At 35.9% G+C, this 14,106-nt stretch overlaps 2 protein-coding genes across 2 annotated transcripts in view; both read left to right on the top strand.

Annotated features, from left to right (window-relative positions):
* Nucleotides 1-14,106, top strand: part of LOC123548479 (synaptotagmin-1-like) — a 157,643-nt gene that overhangs the window by 59,179 nt on the left and 84,358 nt on the right. The window lies entirely within an intron of this gene.
* On the top strand, nucleotides 5,339-7,909 carry LOC123548414 (uncharacterized protein K02A2.6-like). Its single transcript, XM_045335702.2, has one exon. It carries the CDS (start codon nucleotides 5,339-5,341, stop codon nucleotides 7,907-7,909), a length of 2,571 nt encoding a protein of 856 aa, XP_045191637.2.

The raw sequence follows: 14,106 nt of genomic DNA, 5'->3' as shown, positions 1-14,106 counted from the left end.
TCGTAAGCCTATTGTGAACATTCTCACACATGGGAAAGACTTACACTTGCCTTTCTTAGTTTTGAAAATCATAACTTTGTAGAACGTTGAACCATGAATTTTAAATGCCAGCCGCGTTGTCATGCACTTGCCACATACATAAATATAACAGTACAGATCAATGTTTTATTATGAATTGAACAAGTTTCAAACAGTAGAACTGCATTTTTGTGAGTAAATTGGAGTAAATAGAGCGCTTACAGTCACGACATAATTTTGGCAACTTTTAGAGATGTTTTATTTCATAGCAGAGATGCTTCACCTGAAAAAGTATCCATTTATTTCATTATTTCATTTATTTCTTGTTACAGTTCTAACTCCTCTGGGCACGTAGCCATGCAGCTTTTAAATTAATGAACGGGCCTTTATTATGGACCGCGATGTGATTAACACCAGCACGTGGGTCACGATGTCATTAACTTCTTTTTTTTGAAACAGAAATACCTAATCTTTATGACTTGCTTCGATATATGCAGAAGGAATGTATTATTATAAGAAAAATGTGCCATATAGCCGTTTTACTGGCAGCACAATCCATTATATTGTAGACGGCTGTTACGATGTCATGTATTATTTGAAACATAGTAACAAATAAAGCAATTGCGTGAAACGGTACATTATATTAAGCACAATCGAACAATCTAATACCAGAATACATCGGTTTGGTAAACTGTTTTTAATCAATGACAGTCAATGAATCATAATTACCTGACTCATATGATATAGTTTTTGTCATGTTTTATTTTTTCGCTCAGTTATACAAAAATACTACAGCAGTCAAATAATACAGAATACTTAATGATTAAGGTCAAGCATGGCATGCAAAACAGCGTTTTGTTTAAACCAGCGTTGAAGGTTTTAAAAAACAAGTACAAAAACATATAATTACGATTAAGAAATATGAATTTATTATCTTAACTACAACCCAAGTCAAAATACATCCATGCTTTCACAGGATAGATAAGTATAAACATTCCCTTTGCACAGAAAGTAGATTCCTTTTGATTCGGGGTCAGAATTGTGATATTAATATATGTTCGGTTAATATACAACAGAACAATGTCACATTTCAGCCAATAACTCTTATTCTTCAATTGTACAAGTTCAATAATGAAAATGCGTGAGAATACTGATTATAAAATAAATTTTGTTGGTTTTGTCAGATAAATTGCCATTTTTATCACATATCAGTTAAATGCTGTACTTCTTGAAGAACAGATCTCGAACTTTAAGCAATGGTCACCTTTATTAATCAATAACTAAAAGAAGTTTTCACTACTCGGTCCATGTTATCACGTAATACCACTTTGCAGTAGAAACATGTTCTCACGTATCAAATTCAGATTTCGCACACTTCTGAAAATCTGCTGCAATGTTTCTGATTAAGCACCAGCAAACAATCGCAGTTTCTTTTTTTTTAAACCATACGTGACACAGTATTCAGAAGAGACATGTCTTTGAAAAGATTGCCAAAGATAATGCTCCAACAGTGATCGAGAATTAAAAATAAGTGAATCTAAATCGATATACATGAATGGATTTTATGGTAATCAGTACTGAAATGTCAAATATAACAATTTGATTGTAAGTATGCTATCTGTGTTTCCTACAACTATTCAAAGCTAAAAGCCATATGTAGGTGTAGTAATCAATGCAAAGCCTACTGTAAAAGCTTTTTAAAATACCATGAAACATTTATTTTCATAAATATTTTTGCTACAAAAGTATAAATTGTCTGAATTGCATCCTCGCGTAAATGTATTTGAACACGAATATTTTCACCTTAGACAAATGACAAAACAAAATATATATATAATCGTAAAGTATATGGCAATGTCCAGCCATATTGTTGTTTATAAGACGTATATCAAATCGGTAGGTTGTTCATTGGCCGCGACAATTTCAATTGCAATGTTAGTTTTTACCTGTGTATTAGTGTTCCTGGCTTCCTTACATTCAAACTGTTAACGTGTATAGCTACGTTTTTACTGGAAATTAATCAACTGGACCATTTGCTCAAAACGTATTTCAATGTGCTCGTTTATTTTAATGCTTGATTGTGAAATAGGGCATATCTGAGAAAATTATAGCTACGACCTGAGTCATTTTTGCGAATGATGATACTATACAACAGTTTAAACTTGAATCTAATCCATTTACTAGTAGTAATGTCATCAATACATTCACATGAATGTTTAAAGTATAAAAGGGCGCTTTCTGTAATCCCATCGATTTAAGAATATGTCCTTCGTGTTGCCGTTTTTGTTTTCAAAAATGAAAAAGAGTTATGTTTGCCTCGCTAAAACAGACGGAATTGTTTTCTGGGAAGGATTATGACGCCAACTATTCAAAAGTGGCATGCCCACTGATAAATACACGCTACGTTAACATAGTAAACATAAAACGTGTTTACATTACATCCTGTGTATTTCGTAGAAGCGTGCATCCATTCTTTTCAAACCGATTTTCTTCACAGTGGAATATTAAATCCTGATTTAATACAGATAACATTAGAATTTCTTTTTCAATAAGCTGAACTTGACTTGACTTTTTCGACTCTTCATTTCACACGTTTCTTGTCTTAAGAAATCCTACAAGTGTAATGATTGGGGAAAGTAATTACAGATACAAGGACAAAGCGGCGGTTCATTGACACCATAGAAAGATAAATTTGACTGAATTGTATTATGAAGACATTTAATGAAGAGTTTTCGTTACAGGGATGACAGAATCGGGTCACAAATTAGTAAGAGATACATTTTTAATTGTTCTCTTATATTTTTTCTTTAAAAGTGAAGACCCGTTTCTTGCGTACACGTATCAAATTCTAAAGGAAACGTACAAGCGGTGATTGCATTTTTTGATGTTTATGTCTTTCATTCCATTGATGATTATAGCACACTTGTCACAGAATAAAGTGGTAAAGGATTTTTTTTTTCAAAACCAGTAACAGATAAAGCTTACAAGAGCTTTTACATTACTTTGTTTTTGGTCAAACCATTCATTTTACTTTTAAAAATGTCACTAAGATTATCAAGCTATTCATTTTACTCAGAATAAAACCATACTAATAAGTTGGTTTCAGCATACATTGTTAGTAAAAGACAGTGTCTCCGATAAGACAGAATTTTCAGTAGTTACTGGAGGTGGGCTTATGTAAATCAATCGATCGGACCATACAATATAAATGTCTGTCATCAATACCTCATCAACAGGAACGTCTATAACATTGAGTTATTTTATCCGAAATTAATTATCCAGATACTAGTACATAAATGTTCTTGAAGGTATAGACACCCCAGAGAGAGCTTATCACATTTTGACGCGTACGAATGTGATAGAAGCGAGAACGGGCGTTCTAAACCATTTTAATGTTGCTTTCAGAATTAATTAAAATTTATTCATATCTCACAGGATCAGGCTGCATGTATATATACTTAAACACACGTCTCTATATTTCAATTTCTGACTTATTAAAAGGTTGCATGAAATGATCTGGGCTGCGCATGAACAATTTAATGATTGGCACCCTTTTTAACATTAAACAAGACCAATACTCTTATCAATTAATACTAAAACTCTATCATTATCTGATACAAATGTGCACGTATTGTCATCCAACAAATCAGCGGCGCATAATAACATGACAGGATTTAGCAGGAAATCAAAGGTAGAAGAAAATATTATACGGGCAGCGTGGCGGAATCAAAAAAAGGCAGGGCAGGTCACCCCGCTACGTCGCTACAGAAATAATATTTATAGTGTTACATTATAGGCTAGTCCACTGGCGAATCACAGCTATCAGGTCTACTGATAAGCACCGCCAGCTGACCACTCTCTTACTTGTATGTTTGTTGTACATAGAATATTCATTCTTATAGATTAAAGCTTAGAAAACAGTTGTGTCTCCTTTATATCCACCAACATTATTACATGGTGTCAGAAGTAAAGTGACTTTATTCTGTGCCTAATTATTACTGACGGATTAAACAATTAAATATTCTGCGGACTATTGTTTTGTATAAAAAAAGAAAACCCATTGTTAAGATGGAAACACAAAGCAATCCCAGGATGGATTGGGAATCAAATGATTTGCCAAATGCATTTAAGCGTTTTAAAGAGCATGCCGAATTTATGTTTGGTGGACCCCTAGAAAAGAAAACCGAGAAATCAAAATGCAATTATCTAATGCTGTGGGTAGGGGAAAAAGGACGGCAGATATTCTCAACATGGAACACTGACGCAGAAGCAAAGAAGTTATTGCAAACATATTATGATCGTTTCGCAAACTACTGTACACCAAAGTCAAACCACATATACAGCAGATACAAATTTAAATCGCGAATTCAGCAAGAAGGAGAAGTCTTTGAACAATTTGTAACAGAACTGAAAATCCTTATTAAGGACTGTGGCTATACAGACACAATCATTGACGAAATGATCAGAGATCACATAGTGTTTGGAATACGCTCGCACAAGATACGAGAAAAACTCATAAGCGAAGGATCGGGACTGACACTTGAAAAGTGCATGGATATAGCACGGACTTATTAGTTGAGTCAAACTCAGGTCAAGGACATTAATTGTCAATCACAGTCAGTGAATGCAGTCGGACGAAACCCAATGTACAGGGCAGCGCAGAAGAAAACACGGAGTACAATGCAACAGACTTATTCCAGAAACCCCCAACAGAGACCATTTCAAGGGAAACAACAAGGTGCACAATATGATACACATAGGACTAGCAATTTCTGTGATAATTGTGGGAATTCAAAGCATGGATATAATGACATGTGTCCCGCTAAAGGGAAATTTTGTGATTATTGTACAAAACCCAATCATTTTGCCAAAGTATGCAGAAGGAGAAAGCTTAACAACAACAAAATCAATGAGGTAACACATTTTGATACTACATCTGATCTTGAATATTCCTCCCTTGACACCCCTTCCCATGATGATGAATTCTATGTCAATACAGTTGAGCATGATCATATCACAAATCAAGCATTTGCCACAATCACAATTGGTTCAACACCAATTTGCATGAAAATTGATAGCGGTGCATTGATAGGTAAACTGCCTTCCAAGGTCTGTTTATGCATCTCTTAAGATTGCAGGCCCACTAACGCCTAATCAGAAGCGTTTTACAGGCTATGACGGAAAGCCGTTAAAGGTAGATGGTATCATCAAATTGCCATTAAAATACAATGGGCAAACATTTTATGAGGAGTTCTATATAATAGATAATACCAGATCACAACCCATAATAGGTTTACAAACATGTTTGAAACTTAATATCATGAAGTCGGTCCTAGCTGTGGGCTCAGACTCACATCAAACAAAAGAGTCAGTACTAGGTCAATACCCGGATATATTTCAAGGTATAGGGCAACTACCTGGTGAATGTCAAATACATTTACGCGAGGATGCAACTCCAGTTATACATCCTCCACGAAAAGTGCCCATAGCAATTAAGGACAAGCTCAAGGCAGAGCTCGACCATATGGAATCCCAGGACATAATCGTTAAGGTCACAGAGCCAACTGTATGGGTCAACAGTCTTGTCACTGTTGAAAAATCTAATGGATCTCTAAGAATCTGCTTAGACCCGAAAGACCTGAACAATGCCATTAAGAGACCACACTACCCAAACAAGACTCTTGATGACATACTTCCTGAATTGTCACATGCTACAGTGTTCTCTAAATTTGACGCTCGTAGTGGTTACTGGTCCATAAAACTTACAGAGGAGTCTTCATACCTTACATGCTTTAACACGCCATTTCAAAGATATCGTTTTCTACGGTTACCCTTTGGAGTTTCATGTGCAAATGATTTGTTTCAATCAAAAATGGATCAGTGCCTTGAAAATCTGCCAGGTGTAACGACAATTGTTGATGATATTGTGGTTTATGGTAAAGACCACACTGAACACAACACAAATCTCCACATGTTCATGCAAAGATGTCGAGAAATGGGCATCAAACTAAACCCAGATAAGACAGAGATAGGGAAAAGTGAAATACCCTTTTTCGGTCACCTTCTCACATCTAAAGGTTTAAAAATGGACACATCCAAAGTTAAAGCTATTGAACAGATGCCTTCACCCACAACAAAGTCAGAACTTCAAACAGTACTTGGGATGGTAACATATCTGCAAAGATTTGCACCTAACCTATCAGAAATAACTACCCCTTTAAGACAACTTTTGTCTAGAGATGTTGAATTCAGATGGGATACACCCCATGAAGATGCATTTCAAAAGGTCAAACAGCTCATTACGCAAAGCCCAGGTCCTATCCTCGCATACTTTGACCCAAAACAAAAGGTTACCCTGCAAGTCGACGCTTCCAAATATGGCCTTGCCGCAGTTCTCATGCAAAATGACAAATCAATCTCATTTGCATCAAAAGCATTAAAACCCACAGAGGTCAATTATGCGCAGATCACAAAAGAGCTATATGCTATACTATTTGGCTGCAAGCGCTTTCACCAATATACATACGGTAGACGTATCACATGCCAAACAGACCACAAGCCACTCCTTGCTATCTGGGAGAAAGACTTGCACTCTGCACCTCCTCGCCTACAGCGCATGCTGTTACAGCTGCAGCAATATGATATAGATCTGGTATTCGTGCCGGGAAAAAACATCCCCCTGGCAGATACTTTATCTCGCAAATTTTTACCTGATAAATATCCAGAAATTGCAGATGACTTAGAGTATCATGTACACACAGTCATGTCCAACTTACCTGTGAGTGACAGTAAAATGCAATTAATCAGGTCAGCAACTCAATCAGATTCACAAATGCAACATCTGTCCAAGGTCATTTTAGATGGTTGGCCAAATGACAGAGCCAATTGCCCCAGTCAGGTATTAGAGTTTTGGAATTATAGAGACGAACTATCTGTGATTGATGGCATCATCTTGAAAAGATCAAAAATTTTGATTCCAAAACAATTAAGGCCAATGATGCTTGAAAAAATTCATGACTCACACTTAGGTGTAGACAAATGTACACAGCGTGCCAAAGAAATACTTTTCTGGCCTAGTATGTACAAAGACATGACAGCAAAAGTACTAAGCTGCCCAATATGTATACAACACAGGTGTTCAAACATTAAAGAACCTCTGCAACCCACAGAAATTCCCGACAGGCCATGGCAAGTTTGCTCTACAGATTTATTTTACTGGAACAACAACGATTACATACTGCTAGTCGATGCATACTGTAGGTATTTAGAGGTCAGTCAGCTTTCTAGTACAAGGTCAAAATCTGTGATTGATAAACTCAAAAGTTATTTTAGCCGCCATGGTATTCCGGAAGTGTTATACTCAGATAATGGGCCTTGTTACGATAGTTCAGAGTTCAAAGAGTTTTCACACGCATACGATTTTTCTCATGTCACTTCCTCCGCAGGTCACCAGTCAGGAAATGGATTAGCAGAAATCACTGTGAAAACAATCAAGGCACTCCTTACAAAAGCAAAACAAGCTGGAAAGGACCCATATCTTTCACTTTTAGAGTACCGCAATTCCCCACTGGCATGTGGTAAATCGCCAGCTCAGTTATTAATGAGCAGACAGCTCAGGTCAACACTTCCTGTAATTTCTGAGAAACTAAATCCCAATGTGCCTGACCAACAAATGATCAAAGGCAACCTACAGAGATCAAAACAAATCTCAAAGGGTTACTATGATATGTCCACAAACAAGCTCAGACCATTAGAAATTGGAGAAGGTGTAAGGCTCCAACAAGGAAAACAATGGTTACCTGCTATAGTTGAGAAAAAAGTACATGATAGGTCATATATTGTCACAACTGAAATGGTGGCAGCTATAGAAGAAATAGGCAGCATCTTCTGAAGTCAAACGAAGCCATTCACAGATCATGAACTAAGCACAGCACCTTTCCCTTTACAAACAACACAAATAATTCTACAGAGAGTTCCAAACAAATTGAGTCTAACATGTCTCAAGCTCAGTATTCTACCCCACCCTCGCTGGAACAATCTACACAGCAATCTCCGCAAAAAACACAATCCCCACAAACAACAGTAACTGATTCGCCCCAGGCCAGTCCAGCCATTTATAGAACAAGATCAGGTCATAGTATTAAACCACCTCAAAGGTTGTCTTTTTGATCAATATGATAATTAATATTTACAGTTATAAGGTGATGAAATAGCTCGCAATGTATGTGTATATGTATATATTGGTGATATAGTGAATGATGCTCAAGATAAGTAAATGAAATATAGTTGATTACTTAGAGCTATATTATTAGAGTGATGATCTTACAGCTTTGAAACAGACAGAGATCTTTGATTGTAAATGAGCCGTGAAGTGATAAACATTCGAATGTAACAGAACTATAACTTGATAGTCTACCTGGAATACATTAATCAGTCTCTAGCAGAAGGCTGAGCTTTCATGAGACTGTTATTGCTTTGAACTGACAGTTGCTGGAGCTAATTAACTGTTTGATGTGTTTCATTTTTTTTATGAAGAAGGGAGATGTTACATTATAGGCTAGTCCACTGGCGAATCACAGCTATCAGGTCTACTGATAAGCACCGCCAGCTGACCACTCTCTTACTTGTATGTTTGTTGTACATAGAATATTCATTCCTATAGATTAAAGCTTAGAAAACAGTTGTGTCTCCTTTATACCCACCAACATTATTACATATAGAAAACGAGAAATGACACAATGAGCGATTCGTATTCAATAGCACATTTTCAGATTACAGGTATCACTACGTCACACTCAATGCGGTCATCCCTATTATTAGTAACAAACACTCGTGGCAGAGAGATTTTCGGACAGTAGAATTCTATAGCACATAGAGTTAATTAGTGTAAGGATTGCATTTGCACATTCTTATCTCACAGTAAATGATGTACCTGGCCAGTGTTGCAAAATTTATTTATATTTAAGGCACTAAAATGCATATTAACTGAGATGGTTGAATATTTGGAGCATTTTGTTCATATCTTTTAATATAATCATGAATGGAATATACATGATCATGTATACATATCTATGAGACTTATTCTTAGTAAAAAAAAATGCTTATAAAATGTCTTAACAATTGGCGAAATGGGCAGTTAAAATCAGAACATCTGCATGATTTTTATATATACGATAGTTTAACTTAAAAAATCAATGGGTTGTAATTTTATAGCCCATTTTAAGCTACTTAATTAATGTACCTAGTAAAGGTACTGGACACACTTTTAAACTATTATTTTCCACGAAGTTATTAGATGATATCATTCTGTTAATTGTATTTTGTAACAATCTCTGCTTTTGTTTAAGACGGAAATTTAAATTCGAATTTAGTAACTTTTACACATAATAATTATTTATATAATCTTAATGATAGTAAAAAATGCAGAAAAATGTATTGTTTTTAATTTTTGTTACATAATAAATTTGTAACATTTGTTCTGACAGATTCTACTTGTTTTTTTTTCTTTATTGTTTGTTGCAGCATTACTATCGTTTTAGTTCTATTTAGGCTATATATCATGAGTCTCTGAAGTAATGTAAAACAACTTCCCCACAAAATTTGGATCCAGAACAAAATATTTCTTATTTACTCTCTCTAGCCAAATTGTCACCGAGATCAAACTCGCAACATCTGAATTGGTCACACTGAGTTGGCTAAAAAACTGAATATGTTTTAGTTTAAACAAAAAATAATAATTTTCGTACAAAGTTAAGACGGTTGTTCATGATCTCCCCACTCTGGTTCTCAAAAAAGAGAAAATTGTTTTATACTGACAGATCACATTATGTAACTTTTATATTAATATGTATTTTTTATTGATATAGATTTCAATCTAAGGCTTCAATAACAGATGGTTTATTTTCCTATCGGTGTCATCTGTTGTTTACATTCACCAATGATAATACAGAACAATATGTCATTTGATTTTATGATAATCTTAGTTTAGTCAATTTTTAATGTTATTTCTTATTCATCAAGTTTTCCTGAGTTATTATTTGTTATAACTAATGTCATAGCTCTCAGTATAGTCAATCTAATTAAATTTCAACACAAATAAGATATACTAGTGATCTAATTTGGTGTGAAAACAGTTTACTGCATGTTATAATAACATCAGGTAAAATAGATGTCAACAGAGTTCTATGACATGTCTGAATCCATTTAAGTTCTTAAACAGAAAAATAATGTGTAAAACAATATTCAACCATCACATAACATTCATTGAGTCTATATAAATAACACACATCTCTCTGAATGTTTGTCCGAATTCTGAAACCATACAGGTCATTCTAAAAATAGGCACAGGGGTTGATTAGAGAATGTGCTATTAGTTCGTATATTTCAGGCATTCATTTTGCTAAAATTGATCCAGTCTTGCGTACATTGGAAGTTAAACACATTTACCAGTAAATTATCTTCGTTAACGTAATGCTAAGTGGTTGAAAAATGAGTGAGTGGTGGACAGAATGGGAAAAATGACGACTTATTGATTAAAAGCTTTGTGTCATTCCGTTATCATTACTCCTTCTAGGGTGATCGATCACTACCAAATAAAATGTAAGCCTCCCAAGGTCCAAATGTATATAGCGCTGATCTTTCTTCCTTTCCTCGTGCCCTTTATTATGGTGGCTGATTTCTGCCATTTCGCGTTTTTGCCCCGCGACCCCGCCAAGCGAAAACACGAGAATTAACAAGTTAAAATGGCGGGGGCGCGGGGCGAAAACTCGCTATTTAGCGGGGCGCGGAGCGAAAACACGATAATTAGCGGGGTCGCGGGGCGAGAGTTAGTAACTGGTATGTCGGGGGCGCGTGGCGAAAACACGATAATTAGCGCTGCTTAAACGCCGAGTTTTCGCACCGCACACCCGACATTCCAGTTCCTAAATCTCGCCCCTCGACACCGCTAATTATCGTGTTTTCGCTTCGCGCCCCTACTAAATAGCGAGTTTTCGCCCCGCGACCCCACCGAGCCAAAACACGAAAATTAACAAGATAAAATGGCGGGGGCGCCAGGCGAAAACTCGCTATTTAGCGGGGGCGCGAAGCGAAAACACGATAATTAGCAGGGGCGCGGGGCGAGATTTAGTAACTGGATGTCGGGGCGCGGTGCGAAAACTCGACGTTTAAGCAGCGCTAATTATCGTGTTTTCGTCTCGCGCCCCCGACATACCAGTTACTAAATCTCGCCCCGCGACCCCGCTAAACAGCGAGTTTTCGCTCCGCGCCCACGCTAAATAGCGAGTTTTCGCCCCGCGCCCCCGCTATTTTAACTTGTTAATTCTCGTGTTTTCGCTCGGCGGGGTCGCGGGGCGAAAACGCGAAATTGCAGAAATCAGCCACCATACTTTCTCAATAGCATCGTGTTTTCATTTACTGTACCGCGCTTCTGTATATATGTACGCATGATAGGTAAGTTTTTTTTTGTTAGAATGCTCTATGCAACGCTGTATTGAAAAGAGATAAGTATCACCATATCTATTAACACTGCTGCTTTCATTTCTTTTGTATTATTGCTGACGTATTGTTTCAGATTGCATGACAGATCCTATATGAGCTGTGTATTTAATTACATTGTACTTGCGTGATCCATAATGGCAAACTAAAATTCTCAAACTGATTATTTTGTACTTTTCAGGGAAAGACTGAATTATAGATAAAATGTTATATTAAATATCATTAAAGTGAAAGGTATAAGAAAATTATGAGGTAGTCCACACACACTGCAATGACATAATATCTTACTGTTAAAGAACATTAAAGAGTTAGGTTGCAAGAAATGTTATCAAAGAGTTCTATTTATGGTGTTTGTAAATCATTAAACAAACTACTTATGTTTAAAATGTGTCATTCTGATAATATAGTTATTATTACTTTATCATATTCATACTTTATTATATCTATCACCCTATTTAGGTACGTTTGTATAATAGATAATAAAATAACAGACTTTCATTCTGACGAAAAGGTTTTCACGACATGTTGCCATGGAATTCGTGCCAAAATTGTTGACGAGTATTTACTTTATTTCCGTCAGTCGATTATAAAAATACTATCAAACTAATGAATTATTGTATCAAGAATTTGTTTTTTACAACTAAATAAATTTACATTAAATCAAGAACTCGACCTGATCAATCAGAAAGCCGCATGCTTTGCTACTTGCAAATATAAATACAACAGTACTTAAACTATATCATAAGAGCAGACGCAATGCGGCAGCGGTACCACTTGACTGTCTACGAAACCATAGGTCGTGAGTTCGATAACATGCTCATACAACTAAGTTTAACTGTCACATTCGGATAAGAGTGCCATTTTGGATGCATCACACACGCGCACACACATAAGCGCGCACACACACGCACGCAGACTTCATTTAATTTACTGCCTGATCAACCTTCTCCATAACACATTGTTTCTCATGAAATCTGAGACAACACCATTCATATTGTGCATCATGCCCAGTCAATGTTGCTAATACAAAATCATATACCTTGATTAGTTTTCAAAGTATAGTAAAAGAGCGAGTTTAATGCAGATACTTGATTTATGAATCACATTTTTTTTTTGTAATCTGACACGTTCAGAAGATACCAATATAAATTAATATTGAATTGGAAATATGGAACACAAGTGAAATATGTGACAAATGGGTTTTCACACCACGCTCATTGATATGTTACTTGGTAATGGAGCACTGGCATTGTGAGAGCAACAGTTTGGAAGGGACGAACATTTGTTGAATGCTTTAGATACACACTTGTTTTACACCATTTTGCTATAAAAGAATGGAAATAACTTCGTCTAAAGGAAACTCACACTGCTAAAAGTTTCCTGAGCCACTATTACCTAATAAAGAAGATTCCCACTAAGTCTCCATGCAGTCTAGGCATATTTGACATTGCAAAATGAAAATTTAGTATTTTAAAGACAAAGTTTCAGACTTGTGAATTCGTGCCCAGATCACGCTTCGAGAGATTTCATACAGGAAGTTACAAGTATTTCCAGACTAAAATGTGATTTATATTTCTAGTCACGCAAAGCCCACCCTATGTTCTGTACTTTTCCATCAAATTCCAATAATTGCTGTGTTCGTTAAAAAAAGTGAAACTTGCTTGATTCAAGGGAAAGAAATAGGTGTAATATATTCGTCGCAATTTATTAAGGCGTTATAAAAATATTTTCGCACGTTATATTTCTAACACAAGTAAGTTAACACTACTCCAAAAGATGGTAAAAACAAAGGGATAATGCCATTTGACATACAGAACTTTGTAAGTCGGTAGTAAGGGTTGTAAATTTTGGAAACGCCTGTTATATCAACGAACAGTTGAAAAATCAGTTGTCATGAGAGACATTTAAAATTCATAGATTAAAACATATATATTTCACGTATCTCTACCATTCAGAGTTTCAGAGTGTATGATAATGAGCGGAGGTAGTGGATTTAATGAGGAACAATTGTAACTATAGTCATTCTTTTCTTCCATCAAATTATCGGTCTTCGTAATAGGGCAGCATTTTTCTTCCCGATGCCAAGGCATAGGCAGACTAAACTGAATATACATGAAGACCCGACCTGCAAATGGGCCGAAGGGCATAATCCCCAGGGAAACTGATTGTCTAAATTTTTTGAAGGAGCGTTACACGACATATCTAGGACCAAAATACACGTTTTGAAAACCTACATATGTAAACTGTATACGCAGGCCGGGGTCTAAAGTACCCAGATGGAGCACATGGATTTTTAAGAGATAGTCTAAAATATAGAAACCAATAAACTCAAATTACGAGGAGAGTGAATAAATATATTCCTTTAGGAAAGGAAACGGACGTCACAAATCGGAGAACGTAATTACAGGAACAAGAGGAAATGAAGGTTCAATTACACTGGAAAAGAATAATTACAGAGATGTGAAATCGACTAACACTTATTCTTTCAGCCTTTTTGAAGAGAAATGAAAGATTGTTGTAAAATATATAGCTAGGGTTTTTTTCATGCATGATTACTCTTAACTTGAACTCTCCTCGCTTTCAGAGTAACAG

The sequence above is a fragment of the Mercenaria mercenaria genome, chromosome 15 (genome assembly GCF_021730395.1).
Source record: "Mercenaria mercenaria strain notata chromosome 15, MADL_Memer_1, whole genome shotgun sequence".
Taxonomy (NCBI): Eukaryota; Metazoa; Mollusca; class Bivalvia; order Venerida; family Veneridae; genus Mercenaria; species Mercenaria mercenaria.
Note: the sequence above shows the minus strand (reverse complement) of the source record. Positions and strands in the feature narration are given on the sequence as shown.